The 19,491-nt window shown below is 41.8% G+C and overlaps 1 protein-coding gene across 2 annotated transcripts; it reads left to right on the plus strand.

Moving 5' to 3' along the window:
• The first annotated feature begins 1,208 nt into the window (after positions 1 to 1,208).
• On the plus strand, positions 1,209 to 13,759 carry LOC128407491 (alpha-1-antitrypsin-like). 2 transcript variants are annotated; one of them, XM_053375903.1, is made up of 5 exons: positions 1,209 to 1,278; positions 8,772 to 9,477; positions 10,382 to 10,652; positions 12,158 to 12,308; positions 13,390 to 13,759. In XM_053375903.1, exons 2-5 carry the CDS (start codon positions 8,808 to 8,810, stop codon positions 13,591 to 13,593), a joined length of 1,296 nt encoding a protein of 431 aa, XP_053231878.1. In that variant the 5' UTR covers positions 1,209 to 1,278; positions 8,772 to 8,807; the 3' UTR covers positions 13,594 to 13,759. The 2 variants fall into 2 exon arrangements, with proteins under 2 accessions (XP_053231878.1, XP_053231888.1); XM_053375913.1 differs by lacking the exon at positions 1,209 to 1,278 and adding an exon at positions 4,478 to 4,501.
• Positions 13,760 to 19,491: the final 5,732 nt, after the last annotated feature.

A 19,491-nucleotide genomic window follows, 5' to 3' on the forward strand; every position in this document is an offset into this window, starting at 1 on the left:
GCTGGTGATTTTGCTCTCACAAGAAGTAGTGACTGTTGGGATACTGCCAGGGAGATAAGGTCCATCTGAGCCCCAAGCTCGGATGCCGGACGATCCATCGACCTCCCGTAGTCAGGCAATATCAGCAATTCAGCGACACTAAGCCTCAGGCTTAGTGCACACTCTGACAGCAGAATTCACACAACAGAAGTTGCACAGCATGAGAGCAGAACTGCATATTTACAGTTTTATTCAGCGTAGGTCAGAACAAAGAAGGCATGACCGTCTGGTCCGACTGCTCAGGCAAAACAGGCAAAAACGAAACGAACGTACAACATAAACATCCTGTGAGACAGGAACTTACGCAGGCTGTTATACAAACATCCTGCTCCCTTTTAAGGTGGAACGGAAATATCCTAACAGTGACGACCACTAACTTGATGGCTTTGAAAGAGGAATACACAAATTTGTGGAAGATGAAGATAGCAGCCATGATGTCTAGGTTCTACCATCAGAGTTGGAGGCCGCATGATTCTGAATGCCAGTTGCTGTGAATCACAATGGGGGCGAGTGCTGTTATCTCTTGCTTGGAGCTCCCACAAGCATCTGGTTGGCCACTGCTAGTAGATTGGCCATTGAACTGATTCAACAGACTTTCTTATGTTGAAAAATTATCTAAAAAGAGACAACCTTTTAAACAGGGTACAGGAACCTTTTTCACCTTCCAGTAGTGGGTAAGAGCAGAGGCAAAAGTGAATAAATGTAATTACCTTTATATAGTAGGCTAGGTTCTACACCCCGCTCTGACCTCCATCTAGAAAAACAGGATGAATTATCAGAGTTCATTGACACTTTCTAGCCAAGCAAAAACACTCAAGGGGAAGAAAACAGCCAGTGAGAGGCACATACTGGGGAGAAAAGTATGGAGAGAGTTTGGGGGCCCAGGTAGAAGGGCCTGAGGTTCCCGACACCCTCACCTGAGACCTAAGGAGATGAGGAAATGTGACTATTTCCATCTGTGAAAATTTGGGAGAATATGAGAGAAGACATGGGGCCACAAAATGACTTGAAGCTATAATGTTTGGGGCCATTCATATGACCCCTTATCTTGGCTGCTGATACCATTGTGCAAAGTCTAGAGACCACTTGAAAACCCATTGCTTCACATTCTGCTCTCTGTCCCTTTGATAATCCATGTTTGTTCTGCTTAATGGTTAATGCTGAAGACTAAGTATTATATAAGTCTGATGCATAACTAAGCAAGGAATCACATAGCCCCTAGAGTCAGTTGGAGATTCTGTAAGTATGATAGATATTTTTCTTTTTCTCTTTATGTTTTATTGAATTCTATGCATGGGACCAGGAAAGTACAAGAGTCTTCATCCATTTTCTCTCTTCCCCCACCTTCCTATCCCTTCTCACTGACTTTGGTTTATCACAAAATCAGGGACGCAATAAACGACAGTCAGAATCACCAATTATCTCAAGCACACACATAACAAAAATATTAACCAATACCAACATTTTTTGTTGATTGGACTGGATACTTTTTTATTCTGCAGAGATCACCATTTGGGATGCAATATCTCAGAATGCATGTTTTCATGGGAATTTGTCCCAACCTGAGTAGGGCACATTTAACCCCAAACTGGAAGCTCAAATGTTCTGCAAAATGTGGCCCATTGCCAACACTGGACACTAATGAGTATGTGTCTAAAGCACAAACTGGATTTTCCTTGTGTTATACTAAAGGACTGGGCACTAATGCAGACTCACTGTTATTTAAAAACATTGCATCTAGCTTCTAAAATGTGACATGTTTATTCAACTGCACTATTCACAAGAAAGGTGAACTATATATGCTGGGTGTAGGGCAGGATAAGTAAAAATGCGACAGACATGGTATAATTCAGATCCTACTAGAGTCAATGGCAGAACTCTGTTGATATGTTCTAATGCATACCAATGCATAGAAATGTAAAAAAAGGCAGAAGAAGAAGAAGAAGAAGAAGAAGAAGAAGAAGAAGAAGAAGAAGAAGAATAATTTGGATTTGATATCCCGCCTTTCACTCCCCTTAAGGAGTCTCAAAGCGACTAACAATCTCCTTTCCCTTCCTCCCCCACAACAAACACTCTGTGAGGTGAGTGAGGCTGAGAGACTTCAAAGAAGTGTGACTAGCCCAAGGTCACCCAGCAGCTGCATGTGGAGGAGTAGGGAAGTGAACCCGGTTCACCAAATTACGAGTCCACCGCTCTTAACCACTACACCACACTGGTGGTTCCCTCGTGGGGGGGGGGGGGGAGTCAAACCCTTCACCCAGTTCTCTAAAATAAAATAAAATAGGTTTTGCCTTTAGGAAGATGATTTGTTAATGATGCAAACATATATTTTGAATGAATATTTTATTAAATGCATTATGATCACTCTAGAATGCAAGTTAGGAAGCTTGCAAACTTAAACACAAAAACAAAGACATTTGATATATGGAATAATTTAATAGTAGCTTCTTTTAAAAAATGGAAACAGTATTTTATCAAAATGTCATTTTTCTATACAAAACCTATGCAAACCTGTGCAGCTAACTTTTGAAATGTCTTGTTATGCTATTCACAAGCTCCATGGATGAATCATGTTGTGTGATTTACAAGCCTAATCCACCGTTTCAACAGTCCCAGACATTTCCAGTGGAATCAATTCTTTAACAAAACCCTGTGCTTTAAACAGAGTTGAACAGGATAATTTGATTAAAAATAATTGCCTTACTGTCTGCAGGCTATTTTCTTTTTGGAAAAATAGTTACTGATCCCATTGAAGGCCTTAATCCACCTCTCCTTACTACTGTGTGTTCTCCAAGTTCACTGTCACCACGTCCCAGGACATCATAAGGACTCTGAGGGTCATGGAGATATGCTATTGCATTAACTTGTGAAATAGTTCTGTCCCTAAACAACAGGAAAATGATAGGGCAGACAATGCGTAACTCCAGCAAATCATTGGGGTGGAAATAATGGTGGCTTTATGAAACATTAAGGCAAGGAAGATATAGCACCAATGAAGCTTCCCTCCATCCAGAAAACAGATTATTTCCTTTCCAAAGGGCACAGACCAGAAATAGTATGTCAAAATGGGAGGGGGCATTTCAGCTAGCCCTTCATGGTAGAAGACTGGATTTCTGAAGCAAAAGACTGCCAAAACTCATATTATTGAAATTGAAATACTTTATTGTCACTTGTACAACTTGTATACAGTGAGATTACACGAGCACCTCCCACTCAGCTCTCTTAGTCTTAATTCCCCTTGTTTATTGATGCATACCCACCAAACCCAAAAGTCAGTTGCCCTGTTGTTATCTTTTCATTCAGCAGCCTAACAGCCCACAATAGAAGCTGTTCTTTACCCTGTTGGTGTGACTAATCATGCTTCTATATCTTCTGCCTGAGGGCAGGAGATCAAGAAAGTGTCCGCCAGGGTGTGAATCATCCCTGAGAGTTTTCCTCATTCTCCTGAGGCAATGTTCTTTTGCTATTTCATCCAGCGGATTCATGGGACGGCCCATAATATCTTGTGCTGTATTCACCACCCTGTGTAGGCACTTCCTATCAGATGATGTCAAACCAGCGTACCACACCAAAGCAATATTTTGTGGCCTAAACTTTCATCTGTACTAATATTACAACTTAAGAGGACGGTAAGCTAAAAGTCTCCAGGCACTGCAGTTGCCCACTAGGGAATCTCACTTGGTGAGGTTGATGTTGCCAGCCTTCATGTCACATTTGCCTAAGGTATCAGTATAGGGAAACCTTCCTGATGCTATTGGATCCCAGCATCCCTCAGCTCCAGACAGCACAGTCCGTGGTCAGAGATGGTGGGAGATGTACTCCCACAACATCTAGAGCATGGGTAGGCAAACTAAGGCCCAAGGGCTGGATCCGGCCCAATCTCCTTCTAAATCCAGCCCTTGGAAGGTCCGAGAATCAGCGTGTTTTTACATGAGTAGAATGTGTCCTTTTATTTAAAATGCATCTCTTGGTTATTTATGGGGTATAGGAATTAGTTCATTTTTTATTCCTCCCCCCCAAAAAAAATATAGTCCAGCACCCCACAAGGTCTGAGGGACAGTGGACTGGCCCCCTGCTGAAAAATTTTGCTGACCCCTGATCTCGAGGAATAGGTTCACTGTCCCTTGCTCAAAGCTTTTCAATCTGCCATTACCTCATGGCCTCAATGGGCAAAATGAAGGGACACGCTAGCAGGCGAAAAACAAATTGTGTCACATTTTGATTCTCTGCCTTCCTTGGAAAATCCTTGTTTGTTCTGATTAATGGTTAATTATGAAAATGGGCATTTGGGGCATATCAATGATTAAGAAATAGTGGCAGAGGCCTGCTTAATATTTATAAGAGCAGGTTAAAATATCAGAAAACAAAAGCAGGAAACTAAATTTGTAAATTAGGATAGTGGGAAAAGCTAAAGAAGATAATTTGACGGGCTTTTGGGGTGATTCACTTGCAACTTTGGCAGGTGCTGGTTTTTATGATATCTAAGGAATGCACATTGAATAAATGCAGCATATGCTAAAAGAAAGGACTTGAATAGAAATGTGTTAATGACTTTCTTGAATAATTCAAAAGATTTCATATTAAGAACAGCTAGAGATAAACCAGAATTTGCAAAACTGGGAGCGAAAATCAAATACTTTTTTCATAGATCTCTCACCAGTGTCCCTGCAAAAAATAATCATGAATTATGTTTTCTGACTGGGAGACTAAAGAAATGATATAAGTGGGGTATATCTTTTAGTATATTTTTTGATATGGGCGTAGGTGCTATACAATTAAAATTAAAGAGGAAACATTGCCTTACATAAATATGTTGGATGAAGGAGAAATTGAAGCTACTGCTTCATTGAATAATTCCAAGTTAGCCTAATAAAGGGGGGAATCATTCATTGAGTGACAGAATGGGGGAAGAAGGATTTAAGGATGAATGGAAATTGCTTGTTGAATTTACAAAATATACATATAATGTAAATATGGACAAATATAATAGTTTTTCTATGTAGTAAAATGTAAAGTGTGTGTGTATCTTTAATACAGTTTGTTTATTTGAAAAAACAACAACCTTGAGTTTTGGATTTCCAAAGGTGCTTGTTTATGCAGCTCTTTGCCAAACAGCTCTGGTCCAAACTGGAAGGACCATCAGCACTTACCAGTTGGTTGAGCCTCTAATGTTGCCAGCGTGTTGTGTCTTGTGTGAGAGAAGTGCTAAACCTGACAAATGTCATCTATGTGATTTATTTTATCTTTGGCAGAAGAATTACAAGTTCCAGGAAAGTCTATCATTTACTTCTTCTTAGTGATTGCTCTTCAAGTTTATTGTCATCACGACCCAGGGCAGCCCAAAGACCATGCTGATCATGGGAATAAAAATCAATCTAAAAAGCAACGCCCACCTTTGACACTATTCCAAGCAAAAAGTGACTGGCATAAGATTGTGCATTTTGATTCTACAAGGAATCAATGGCGCATGTTGATTCTACAAGGAAATTGCTTCTGAGGCAGCTGCTCAAAATATTTTCTCCACTAAGCATTTCCACACCCTTTGTAACGCTCAGCCTTGGGGCTAAATCTCAGACCCCTAGACTGATTTACAAGGGACTTGCATTTAACCTGTCACAGATCATGGAGGCTAAGATCCAGAGAGGATTCCACCAGCTCTTCTTTAAGTTTCACCATCCAGGCAACAAAGCCTGGGTGAACATAGGGAATGCCTTGTTCATAACGTGTTCAAGGAAAATCCTCCCTCAGTTTTTGGAAAATGTCAGAACCATGTATAAAGCTGAAGGCTTTTTGAATAACTTTTCCAATTTCACAGAGGCAGAAAAACAGATTAATGATTATATAGGGAGATAAAGTCATGAGGAAATAGCCCATGCCATTGATTGCTTCAATCAAAAGGATGCACTGGTGCTTGTGAACTATATGATCTTTAGTCAGTTCCTCTCTGTTATGAGGACCAGGTTCAAGACCTTGTCATGTCTTCTACCATAAGGGAAATGAAATTGTCTGCAAGGCAATGGAGGGATTTATTGGCCTTTACATGTTTGGCAGAGTCCTGACAGGTATTGGAGTAGTTGAAGTCTCCCATAACAACAATATCTTTCCTTTTGTAATGTTTGGTAATCTGCTTTAGGAAGGAATCATCCAAGTCTTCATTCTAGCTTGGCAGTCTATAGCAGACACCCACAGTGAGGCCGTTGACCTACTATTTTTACCCATATACTCTAAATCTACTTTCCATGCTCCGGGTCATGGATTTATTCACGATTAAACACATCCTTTACATATAAATACTATTCATCTTGCTTACTTCCCATACTCTGTGCATTGGTATAGAGACAACTGAAACCATGTCATTCCCTCCAGCTACTTCCTTCTTGTCATTTCCTGCCCTTTATCAGGTTTCTGGAGCGCCATCATTATCCCCTGTCCTAGGTGTTCCTCTGTCTTCTGTATTGTTGTCTGCCTCCTGCTCAGGATCCAGTTTAAAGCTTTCCTGATCAGGTTTGTGAGACTCTTAGCAAACACATTCTTGCCAACCTCTGTGGAGTGCTGCCCATCTCCTCCAAAAGTCCTTCTTCAAGTAAGCAGAGACCATGATCCAAGAAGCCAAACTCTTCCTGATGACACCACCTGTGCAGCCAATGATTTACTTCCAGTTTTTTATTCTCTCTTCCTGTACCACAAACTTCAACCGGGTGGAGTGATGGAAAAACAACCTGTGCCCTACGGCTCTTCAGCTTCCTGCCTCATAGCCCCTTGCTGTATGTTGAAGCTGTATGTGGCAGTATTGTTTGTACCCACATGAATCAGAAGGAAAGGGTAATGGTCAGTGGGATTTATAAGACTTGGCATTTTCTCTGTCACATATTTACATCTGGAAGAAAGCACACCTCTCAGGACATCCTGTTACCTCTGCACACTGTTGCGTCTGTGCCAGTCACTGGGACAGCTTGTGGGCTTCCCATAAGCATCTGGTTGGCCACTGTGAGTCAATGAGCCATTGAACTGATCCAACAGGCATAATAATAATAAAATAATAATAATAATAATAATAATAATAATAATAATAATAATAATAATGCCCCACCCATCTGGCTGGGTTTCCTCAGCCACTCTGGGTGGCTTACAGAATATATAAAACACAATAAAGCATCAAACATTAAAAACCTCCTGATACAGGGCTGCCTTCAGGTGTCTTCTAGAAGTTATGTAGGACTTAATCTCCTTGACATCTGAAGGGAGGGCATTCTCATGTTCTTATGTTTTTGAAAAATTATCTAAAAAGAAGTAACTTTCTAAAAGAGGGTATGGGACCCTTGATCAGCCAGAGGGTGACATTGGCTGCTATGCAAGCTTCTGAGGGCTACCTTCCAGTAATGGGAAAGAGCATGGGCAGAAGCAGTGCTTTTGGGGTGGGGGGCTACTCAAGGGCACGCTGTACTGGCACAATTTTTGTCAAATGTTAAAAGTGTGGCACCTACTATAAGAACTTTATGGTAAGTACCGGCACCTTTTTTTCTATATATATATAAAAAAGCACTGAGCAAAAGTGAATAGACAGACAAATGTAAATTTTACCTTTGTACAGTAGGCTAGTTTCTACATCCCGCTCTGACCTCCACTTAGATAAACAGGATGCATTATCAGAGTTCATGGACACATTCTAGCCAAGCAAAAACACTCAAGAAAACAGGCAGTGAGAGGGAAGAATACAGCCTATGGGGAGAGAAGTATGGAGAGCAGCATGGAGAGAGTTTGGGGGCCCAGACAGAGAGGCCTGAGGATCCCCATACCCTGACCTGAAACCAAAAGAGATGAGGAAATGTAGCTATTTCCATCTGTGAAAACTTGAGAGAGTATGAGGGGAGACTCATGGCCACATGATGGCTTGGTGCCATCAGGTTTGTAGGCCATTCAAAGGACCCCTTATCTTGGCTGCTGATACCATTGTGCAAAGTTTAGAGACCACTTGAAAATCCATTGCTCCACATTGTGCTCTCTGTACCCTTTGATAATCCATGTTTGTTCTGCTTAATGGTTAATGCTGAAGACTAAGTATTATATAAGTCTGGTGCATAACTAACAAAGGAGTCGCATAGACCAATATAGTGTGGTTTGGAGAATTCTGTAAGTATGATATGCATTTTTCTTTTTCTGTTTATCTTTTATTGAATTCTATGCATGGGAACAGGACAGTACAAGAGTCTTCATCCATTTTCTCTCTTCCCCCACCTTCCGTGAAAAAGAAAAGTCAGCTCCTTCGCACAAGACTCCAAAAGAAAATCAAATAGTTTTTACTTGGCGGAAGATGATTTGATAATGATGCAAACATATATTTTAAATGAAAACATTAAATGCATTATGATCATTCTGGAATGCATGTTAGGAAACAGAAACATAAAGATGTTTTATATGAATAAGACATTTCAAAAGTTAGATATGTTGTTTTGGTAGGACAATGACATTTTAATCAAATGTTATTTCCATTTTTCTTTTAAAAAATGGAAATAACATTTTATTAAAATGTCATTGTCCTATCAAAACAACATATCTAACTTTTGAAATGTCTTATTCTGTTCACATGCTCCATGGATGAAATAAGTTGTGTGAATTACTAGCACAACCCACTTTTTCATGTCCAGTGGGTTGAATTGTTGAACAAATTCCTGTTCTTTAAACAGAGTTGAAAAGAATAATTTGATTAAAAATGGCTCTTTTACTGTTTATAGGATATTTTCATTGCCGAAGAATACTTACCAATCCTAATGAAGGCCTTAATCTCCCTCTCCTTACTACTGAGTGTTCTCCAAGTTCACTGTCACCACGTCCCAGGACAGCCTAAGTACTCTGAGGGTTATGGAGATAAAATGATATTTGAACCCCCACATCCTTCTGTGGAAGAAGAACAGGGTCAGAACTTGACCTACGCTCATGAGATTGCTCCCAGTAATGCCAACTTTGCATTTAGATTCCACAAACAAATAGCTTTAGGTGAAGCTGCCAAAAATATTTTCTTCTCTCCAGTCAGCATCTCCAGCACTTTTGCAGCACTGACGCTGGGTGCCAAATCTGAAACACAAAGCCAAATTTACAAAGGACTTGCTTTTAACCTTTCGGAGACTGAAGAGCACAAAATACACAAAGGATTCCATCAGCTCATCAGTATCCTGAATGACCCAAACAACAAGGCCCTGATTAACACAGGGAGTGCCTTATTCATAGATGAGCGACTGAAAATACTTCCGAAATTCCTGGAAGATGTCAAAACCTTGTATGGAGCTGAAGCCTTTTCATCCAACTTCCAGAATTCATTGGCAGCTAAAACCCAAATAAATGATTATGTGCAGGCCAAAACTCATGGGAAAATACCCCATGTGGTTGATGAGCTTGATCCAAGGACTGTGATGGTTTTACTGAACTACATCTTCTTCAAAGGTAACTTGAAAGAAAGATAAATAAATTGGGGGTTTGTAAAAAAAAATCTCCAGGCATCATCTAATCTGCTTTGCTCTGCCACTGACTTTTGTAATTGCAATACTGGAATAAAAGAAAAAAGAAGAATCTTCAGGCATCCTCAGAATAAGAAGGGTTTTGTAGATGCAAATTAACAGCCATACAGGCACACAGGCAGGTGTAATAAAATTACCAGTAATTAAGGGGAGTTTTGGTTTTGAGGTAGAATGAAAGTCATAGCATGGAACCATAGGGGTTTTTTTAATTAAAGAAATGGGGGGTAGAGAGACTTCCCCATTCTTTTATGTTGGGTTATGTGTTTGGTCTTTCAGCTTGTTCAACATCACAGAAGGTCAACATGGAAGCAGGGATACGTCTAATGGGCAATAAGATGTGATCTGTGCTTACCTTTGCTTTACAAGTGTAGGGGTAGAAAACTTCTTCTCCACAAGCTAGATGCATCCCTCCAGACTTCTTTAGCCATTCCTCGGGACTCTTCCCAGACCATAATCCCTTCCTCAGGGCCATGTCTCCCACTGGCCCTGCTCTGTATTTCCTTCAACACAGAGAATTGTATCCCCCAGGCTGCATCCCTCAGCCTTCCTGTTCCACATCCTCCATGCATTTGCATGGCAGGAATGTGTCCTTGAGGTGTGGCAATACCTCCTGATTCCCTGGATCAAGGATAGAGAGATCGGTGGGGAAGTCTTTCTCTGAGCATCTTTACCTCTGGCCCCAACTCACCATTGGCATGTTGCCCTTGGAAGATTTCCCAGGAGAAAATGAAGCCCTTAGGCTTAAAAAGATTGTCCTCCATTGTCCTGGTGAATTTCACGATTCATTTACTCGGTTCTTGGAACTTTTCTTTTCTTTTCTCCCTTCAAAGCCCATTGGAAATATCCTTTCAAAACTCACTTGACAAAGGAAGAAGATTTTTTTGTAGATGCAAACACAACTGTGAAAGCCAACCTAATGTATCGAAATGGCTATTACAACTTCCTCCATGATGATGAGCTGTCTTGCTCAGTGGTGGAAATTCCATACAAAGGAGATGCCAGCGCATGGTTCATTCTGCCAGATGAAGGGAAAATGCAGCAGGTGGAGGATGGCTTGAGCATGGAATTTCTGGATAGATGTAAAAGATCCTTCATATACGAGTAAGTCTCCTATGTGCTGTTATTAAAGTGTTGCTGCTGTTGAGCTGATATTCCATGGCATTTCTCCTTTGGCCATTTGGGGGAGAGAGGGCAAAACAAAACTACTACCACCACCCCAAGAAAAAGAGCGGCGGAGAAGATGGGACATTTCATAAGGATGGAAGTGTGGAGATTTGTGCCCTTGCTCTTACTATCTTTTACAACAGGGGGAAACCCTATAGCCCTCAAGATATTGTTGGACTACAACTCCCATCAGACCCAGTCAGCACAGCCAATGGTCCGGGAGGATGGGAGTTGTAATCCAAAACATATGGTCAACCAGAGATTCCCCACCCCTGTTTTACAAGCAGACCATGAGAAATAATCAGAAAGAAACACCCTCACTTTCTCAAGGGATGAGGAATTTTGGGGAATGTGGGTGGGGTTTGGCACAGTGCTACCTTTATTATAGATGATGCCTTTATAGTAAAAAGGGACCCCTGATCATTAGGTCCAGTCGTGACCGACTCTGGGATTGCGGCGCTCATCTCGCTTTATTGGCTGAGGGAGCCGGCGTACAGCTTCCAGGTCATGTGGCCAGCATGACTCAGCAGCTTCTGGCAAACCAGAGCTGCTCACGGAAACACCGTTTACCTTCCCGCCAGAGCGGTACCTATTTATCTACTTGTACTTGGACGTGCTTTCAAACTGCTAAGTTGGCAGGAGCTGGGACTGAGCAATGGGAGCTCACCCCATCGTGGGGATTCGAACCGCCGACCTTCTGATTGGCAAGTCCTAGGCTGTGACGCAGCATTCACGTGACAGCTTATTCCATTTTCAAAATATTCTCTTAATCATTAAGTTCCTCATTATATGTGAGCTTTCACGTGATACAAAAGACACCTCTGGAACTATAGGAATTAAAGGAGAGAGATGCAGGGATTATAGACAGTAAACATACACACACAACCAATTTGTTTATATTTTAAATTTAATATAAATGTCTTGTTGTGGAACAAATTAAGTTTGAAGTGTGCTTTGGGGTGAAATATTAGGGGTGTGGCTCCCAGAGATTCATTGCATGAGGAAGTTGGCTCTTCAGCTATAGAAATTTGACATTCCTGAGTCAGCAGGCTCCAAGTAAAAATCCATTGTATGGAGGTCAGTTCTTCATAACCACCATTTCTCCCCCAGTTATGGTCCACCTTGATGCTAAAGTGCAGCCTCCCCCAACCTGGTGCCTTCCAGATTGGACTGCCCATCATGAGCTAACTAAAGTTGATGGCAATTTCAGTCTCACACATCTGGATGGCACTAGGTTAGGAAAGGCCCCTATAGAAGACGAATAACAGAAGCAGGAGGTGAGCAAAGAAACCACCCTGCTATTGATACACCAGCATACAAATCCACTATTTGTCCCTGTTTAATTGTACATACCAATGTTATATGCACTTCTGGAGGTAATCTAAACAAAATTATGCACTCATAATTTAATGTTTGGATTTTGCTGTCCATGTGTTAATCAGAGAAATGGACCTGTACCTTCCAAAAATTTCCATTTCTGGATCCTTTGATGTCCAAGACACTTTGCAGAGAATGGGTGTGACTGATGTCTTTAGCGACAAGAATGCTGACCTGTCTGGAATTACCGGTGAACCCGATCTGAAAGTTTCCAAAGTAAGTATGTGAGGGGGTCTGCTCCTGAATATTGCTGTCTTATACAAGCACTTTAGAAAGGCATTTCATGAGACATGATCTGGTTGTGGGCATTATTATTGCGACTATTATTATTTGTGCCCTTTCACTTGGCATGTGCATTAGGATGAACGCCAAGGTGGAGGTCGCTTGTCAAATTCATATACCCAAGGTGTTCAGAGCGAAGGGGGATGACTGTTTCCAATCTTTGTCTCCACCGCCTCAGGCAATGCATGTAAACATGCCCAGGAATAAGGAAAGCTTTCATCCCTTCTGCATTAGGTAGCTTCCATGCCCAGACTATACTTTGTTTTGGTTCATGTGGATTCCTTATTCTGCAGGTCTTCAGAATCATTATATTTTTTAAAAATAAATATACCCTTTCTTCCATACGTTTGTGTCTTGAGTCATCTTGTGGGTGTGATGGCAATGCATTTTTCTTAATCTATGTTGGCAAGACATTTGGATACTACGTACAATTCAAATCACCACACCTTAAACAGAACACTGTAGACTAGGAAATAGTTCAGAAACGGCCATCTAAAACAATTATAGGGTAAAGCAACGGCCTATAGAATTGTAGAACTGTAGAGTTGTAGAATTGTAGAGTTGGAAGGGACCATCAGGATCATCTAGTCCAACCAACTGCAATGCAGCTGTCGCATGCGGGTGTCGAACCTGCAAGCTTGGCATTATCAGCACCAGGCTCTAACCAACTGAGCCATAGGAGAGCTTACAATGTAGAAGTAGGGACAATGAAAGTAAATAAATAAGAGGTGACATGATAGTTCAGAAAAGGGCATCTAAAAGGATTGTGGGGTAGAGGAACTCCCTGTTTATTTGCAGGGGCAGGGAGAGTGGAGGCAAATAAGGGGCATCATAGAGGTGGAGAAGGGGGAAAGAGGCAAGATCTTACCATTCATAATCCTAGAACCCAGAGTCACCTAGAATTTTTGGATATTTACATGGAAGACAGAGGTAGTTACCCATTCAGCACACATGTTATGGAAGGCTTTCCTCCATCACATATGAAGACAAGTAATATGTCACTATTTCCCTCCAGGCCATTCACAAGGCTGTCGTGGACATTCATGAGGGTGGCACTGAAGCCGCCGGAGTCACAGTTTTAGAGTTTTCACCACAGTTTGAACGTCTTGATCCTAATCCTATCTTTATGATCAACAGACCCTACCTGTTTCTAATTATGGAAAAGAAAACACACAGTGCCCTCTTCTTAGGGAAAATTGTGAACCCAACTGAAAAATGAGTACGTGATCAGATCGAAATTTCCCATTGCAATTTCCCCTGATCTTTAAAACATGGATTTCCTCACTTTGTACTAGCCTAACCCCAGTAGTGTTATCCAATTTGCTGTGAAATTAAATAAGGCAATGAGCACAAATCACTGCTGGAATAAAATGATTTGAAAATATTGTAATCTTGTAGACTATATTTCTTACACCATTTGTTGCCTACAGCATGTTTCTGGCTATGGAAAGCTCCACAGAACCAGGCATGACTCTCAGGGTCCCTATAATTTCTGCAGGATCAAGTAACGAGGAGCGAGATGACACCAGTTATCCTTTTAGAAACAAAAGCCTGACACTTTGAATCTTCTTTCAAAACTGGCACCCACCATCACGCCTCAGGGCTGCAGGCTAGTTTGGGCGGGAGAAAGCCAGGTCATGTGGTAAACACAGCTCTGTCTTCCACCAGATGGGAAACACCAGAGAAAGGGTTGAAGGAGAGTAGCTGGCGAGGCTGCCATCACCACTGCCATTCAAGTTTCCACCAATGGAGGCAGCTAACATGCTCTGCATAATGGATGCAATTGTAGCCAACCCTGGATGCAGAATGTTGGGTTGGGGGAGCAAGAGAAAAAAAGGAGTAAGCCCAATGGATCTGTTTGAAATGATTCAGCCAGAATCAAGGTTATTTTTTTGCTGAAACAGGAGCCTGAAACATTTCGGCGCTAGGGAAATTCCTCAACTGGGGACAGGAAGAACGATTTGCCTGTCTCCGTTGCCTTCACCTTTTAAACAGCTCTCTCCCTAAACAACAGCAAATCGATAGGGCAGATAATGTGTAACTCCAACAAGTGCTTGGGGTGGAGATAATGGTGATGTCTTCTTTATAGAAAACCGCTTTTAGAAATGTTAAGGCAAGGAAATGTTAATGGCTTTCCCCCATCCATGAAACAGATGGCCTTTTCCATTCCACAGACCTCAAACAATAGGGCAAAATGGGAGGGGACATTTCAGCTCGCCCTTCATGGTGGTTAAGACTGGATTTCTGAAGCAAATGACTGTCAGAACTATCAGAACCAAAGCAACATTCTGTGGCCTAAACTTTTGTCAGGCCTAATATTACACCTTCAAGAGCAGGGTAAGAAAAAAAGCCTTTGTCTGCGTTCCCAGCCATCAAAATCTTGCTGCTTCCTTCCTTGTTTCTGCTGGCCTTGTGAAGCCAGAGAAAACACACAGCCTAAAGAATAGAAGCATGTCATACAAGTTTCACTGGACATGGCATTCTACATTTTGCAACTGTTTCAGAGGTGGGTGGGAAATACCTTATTGTTACAAATGTTGGATGCCACCCCCAAACTCTGCCAAGCTGTGGCAAGATTCCAGGGTTTTCCAGGAGCTCACCCAGAGTATGTATTCCTATGAGTATCAAGACGCGGCACAGACTGCCGTTCCTTTAGAAATATGGTTCAACTACACCTACATATAGGGACGAGGGGTGGCGCTGTGGGTTAAACCACAGAGCCTAGGACTTGCCGATCAGAAGGTCAGCGGTTTGAATCCCTGCGACAGGATGAGCTCCCATTGCTCAGTCCCTGCTCCTGCCAACCTAGCAGTTCGAAAGCACTTCCAAGTGCAAGTAGATAAATAGGTACCGCTCCAGCGGGAAGGTAAACGGTGTTTCGTGCGCTGCTCTGGTTCGCCAGAAGCGGCTTAGTCATGCTGGCCACATGACCCGGAAACTATACGCCCGGCTCCCTCGGCCAATAAAGAGAGATGAGCGCCGCAACCTCAGAGTCGGTCACTACCGGTTAATGGTCAGGGGTCCCTTTACCTTTACACCTACATATAGAGGGAGTACAGATCTTACAGCATGGTCATCTCAAGAGGGGCTTGTTCCCCACAGTAGTGCAGCACTGGAGTCCAAGGCATCTCTCCCAGCTGGCCTTCAGCCAACCAGCCAAGGTCATTCTCGCCTTTTCTCAGCTTTCCCAAGCCTCCTGTCAAAGGACCCAAACTCTTCCTGTGACATCACACCATTACCTTGACAACATTCGAAGCAGCCTGTTTCTGTTCACACCTCAGGGAAGGGGCAAAGGATAGTTCTCTTGCCCTGCCAATGGCCCTCAATGACCTTGTATTGCTTCTTAATGGCCCTAGCTTGGCCACGTCATTTTGCATAGGCCAGGCCAGGAATTCCTCTGCAGCCCTTCATATCCCAAATAATCAACATTTATTTTTGTCTGCTATTTGTTAAAAGACTGCTATTTGTCTGCTATTTGCTAAAAGACTCGATGGCCAGGGATGGTGGGAGTTGTCGTCCAACAACATAGAGGAACACAGATTCACCTTCCCTGGCTCAAAGCGTTTTATTCTGCCCTTACCTCATGGCCTCTTTGCGCAAAAAAAAAAGTATGATGAAGAAGAAGAGTTTGGATTTGATATCCCGCTTTATCACTACCCGAAGGAGTCTCAAAGTGGCTAGCATTCTCCTTTCCTCTCCTCCCCCACAACAAACACTCTGTGAGGTGAGTGGGGCTGAGAGACTTCAGAGAAGTGTGACTAGCCCAAGGTCACCCAGCAGCTGCATGTGGAGGAGCAGAGAAGCGAACCCGGTTCACCAGATTACGAGTCCACCACTCTTAACCACCACTCCACACTGTCCACCACTCTTAACCACTATGCCACACTGGCTCACACGTCATATTGTTTATGCTCCTTGCAACGTATCCAGTCTTAGTCTAGGCACTACTTTAGATTAATACACACTGGAAAACACTGACTTATGTTCTTGGCTATGCTTCTCCCATAGCCACAGTCTCGGATTCAATCCGAAATCAAGCATGGCACTCTCTGTCTGGCTTCCCAGCCTTCAGCTTTTCAGTTTCTAGCTTACATCGCTCCACTCTGGCCTTTGTCCTTCTACCAGTCAGCTGAGGGAAAATGGGGGGCTCACCCATTTTCCCTCTGTCTCAAAGCCACTCCCTTTGTTTCCTTAATGGCCCGTTACCTCACCAGGAAGCTCCTTGTAGATTTTAACACTTCTTGGATCCAGGAATCAGAAGTATATTTATATATAGCCTACCTGCCCCAACCAAAAAAAAACCTCATAACAAATGGCTGAAGATGAAGACTTTAACCGAGAAGGAGATATATAAGCAGAATTTTTAATAGGCATCAAGACTGGCTTAAAATGATGCACAAGTGACATATGAACAGGTAAAGCCTCTCCGCCCCCCACCCAGTTTTTACAGATCTAAAACTTTTGTGATCAATCAACAGAGACAGAAATGTAACTTAAATTGATAGAAAGCTGAATTTGAAAAATCCGTTTAAACAAATGGCGGGTGGCAGAGTTAAATTAAAATATAAGATATCTTTTTTAAAAAAACTTTTATTACATTTTCAAAATTTACAAAGAAAAATAAAAAGAATAAATTGATCCTAAATTACATATTCTGAGATAAGAAAAAAATTGTACAAAATACATAGTAGAAATGTATAAAGATCTCAGATAAATAGGACAATGAAAAGAAAATAGCACAAAAAATTAATAAAAAATAAAAACTCAACAAAACAAAATCAAAACAAAACAGAAAATTATTTATCAAAAACAACATTATTTAAGGAGTACAAACCTTAACTTAAATATTCTATACACAAAATTCTAAAAAGAAATTACCTTCATACTGGTTTGAGTCCCTTATAAATTTCTTGACTTCCCTCTATCTCTTTGCAGTTTCAACTCAACTATTGCATTTAAATTATCTGTATTTAATTGTTTGTCCGGACACTATGAAAAAAATTCCTTTTCTGTGAAATTAATCTAAACACAGCCAAGTGTTGTTATTGGAACCATATTTTATTAGGTAATTTTTAAAGCAATCCCATTCTTTTTTAACCTTTTCTCCTGAGTTGTTTCATATTAACTCAATATTTTATTTTATTTTATATTTTGGAGAGTTCCAAGTACTCGCACAACTTTAACTGCCATTTGTCTTTTGTTGATGTTGACTAGTTTTTCCAATATTTTGCTGCTTTCCAAGACTCTGGCTGCTGTTATCGCATAAAGAAACTGCTGTCTGGAGCTGAGGGATGCTGGGATCCAATAGCATCAGGAAGGTTTCCCCATACTGATATCTTAGGCAAATGTGACATGAAGGCTGGCAACATCAACCTCACCAAGTGAGATTCCCTAGTGGGCAACTGCAGTGCCTGGAGACTTTTAGCTTACCGTCCTCTTAAGTTGTAATATTAGTACAGATGAAAGTTTAGGCCACAAAATATTGCTTTGGTGTGGTACGCTGATTTGACATCATCTGATAGGAAGTGCCTATAGAGGGTGGTGAATACAACACAAGATATTATGGGCTGTCCCGTGAATCCGCTGGATGAAATAGCGGAAGAATGTTGCATCAGGAGAGTGAGGAAAATTCTCAGGGATGATTCACACCCTGGCCGGCACTTTCTTGATCTCCTGCCCTCAGGCAGAAGATACAGAAGCATGATTAGTCACACCAACAGTGTAAAGAACAGCTTCTATCGTGGGCTGTTAGGCTGCTGAATGAAAAGATAACAACAGGGCAACTGACTTTTGGGTTTGGTGGGTATGCATCAGTAAACAAGGGGAACTAAGACTAAGAGAGCAGAGTGGGGGGGTGCTTGTGTACATCACCTTGCCAACAAACGTCTGTATAGTTAAAGCTATGGTTTTCCCAGTAGTGATGTATGGAAGTGAGAGCTGGGCCATCAAGAAGGCTGATTGTCGAAGAATTGATGCTTTTGAATTATGGTGCTGGAGGAGACTCTTGAGAGTCCCATGGACTGCAAGAAGATCAAACCTCTCCATTCTTAAGGAAATCAGCCCTGAGTGCTCACTGGAAGGACAGATCCTGAAGCTGAGACTCCAATACTTTGGCCACCTCATGAGAAGAGAAGACTCCCTGGAAAAGACCCTGATGTTGGGAAAGATGGAGGGCACAAGGAGAAGGGGACGACAAAGGACGAGATGGTTGGATAGTGTTCTCGAAGCTACCAGCATGAGTTTGACTAAACTGCAGGAGGCAGAGGAAGACAGAAGTGCCTGGCGTGCTCTGGTCCATGGGGTCACGAAGAGCCGGACACGACTAAATGACTAAACAGCAACAACAACAACAAGTTGTACAAGTGACAATAAAGTATTTCAATTTCAATTATATGAGTTATGGCAGTCATTTGCTTCAAAAATCCAGTCTTCTACCATGAAGGGCTAGCTGAAATGCCCCCTCCCATTTTGACATACTATTTCTGGTCTGTGCCCTTTGGAAAGGAAATAATCTGTTTTCTGGATGGAGGGAAGCTTCATTGGTGCTATATCTTCCTTGCCTTAATGTTTCATAAAGCCACCATTATTTCCACCCCAATGATTTGCTGGAGTTACGCATTGTCTGCCCTATCATTTTCCTGTTGTTTAGGGAGAGAGCTATTTCACAAGTTAATGCAATAGCATATCTCCATGACCCTCAGAGTCCTTATGATGTCCTGGGACATGGTGACAGTGAACTTGGAGAACACTCAGTAGTAAGGAGAGGTAGATTAAGGCCTTCAATGGGATCAGTAACTATTTTTCCAAAAAGAAAATAGCCTGCAGACAGTAAGGCAATTATTTTTAATCAAATTATCCTGTTCAACTCTGTCACATCTTTGCATCTGGAAGACAGCATACCTCTCAGGACATCCTGTTACCTCTGCACACTGGGACAGCTTGTGGGCTTCCCATAAGTATCTGGTTGGCCACTGTGAGTCAATGAGCCATTGAACTGATCCAGCAGGCAGCAGACATAATAATAATAATAATAATAATAATAATAATAATAATAATAATAATACCCCACCCATCTGGCTGGGTTTCCTCAGCCACTCTGGGTGGCTTACAGAATATA

Source organism: Podarcis raffonei, chromosome 1 (assembly GCF_027172205.1).
Source record: "Podarcis raffonei isolate rPodRaf1 chromosome 1, rPodRaf1.pri, whole genome shotgun sequence".
Lineage (NCBI taxonomy): Eukaryota > Metazoa > Chordata > Lepidosauria > Squamata > Lacertidae > Podarcis > Podarcis raffonei.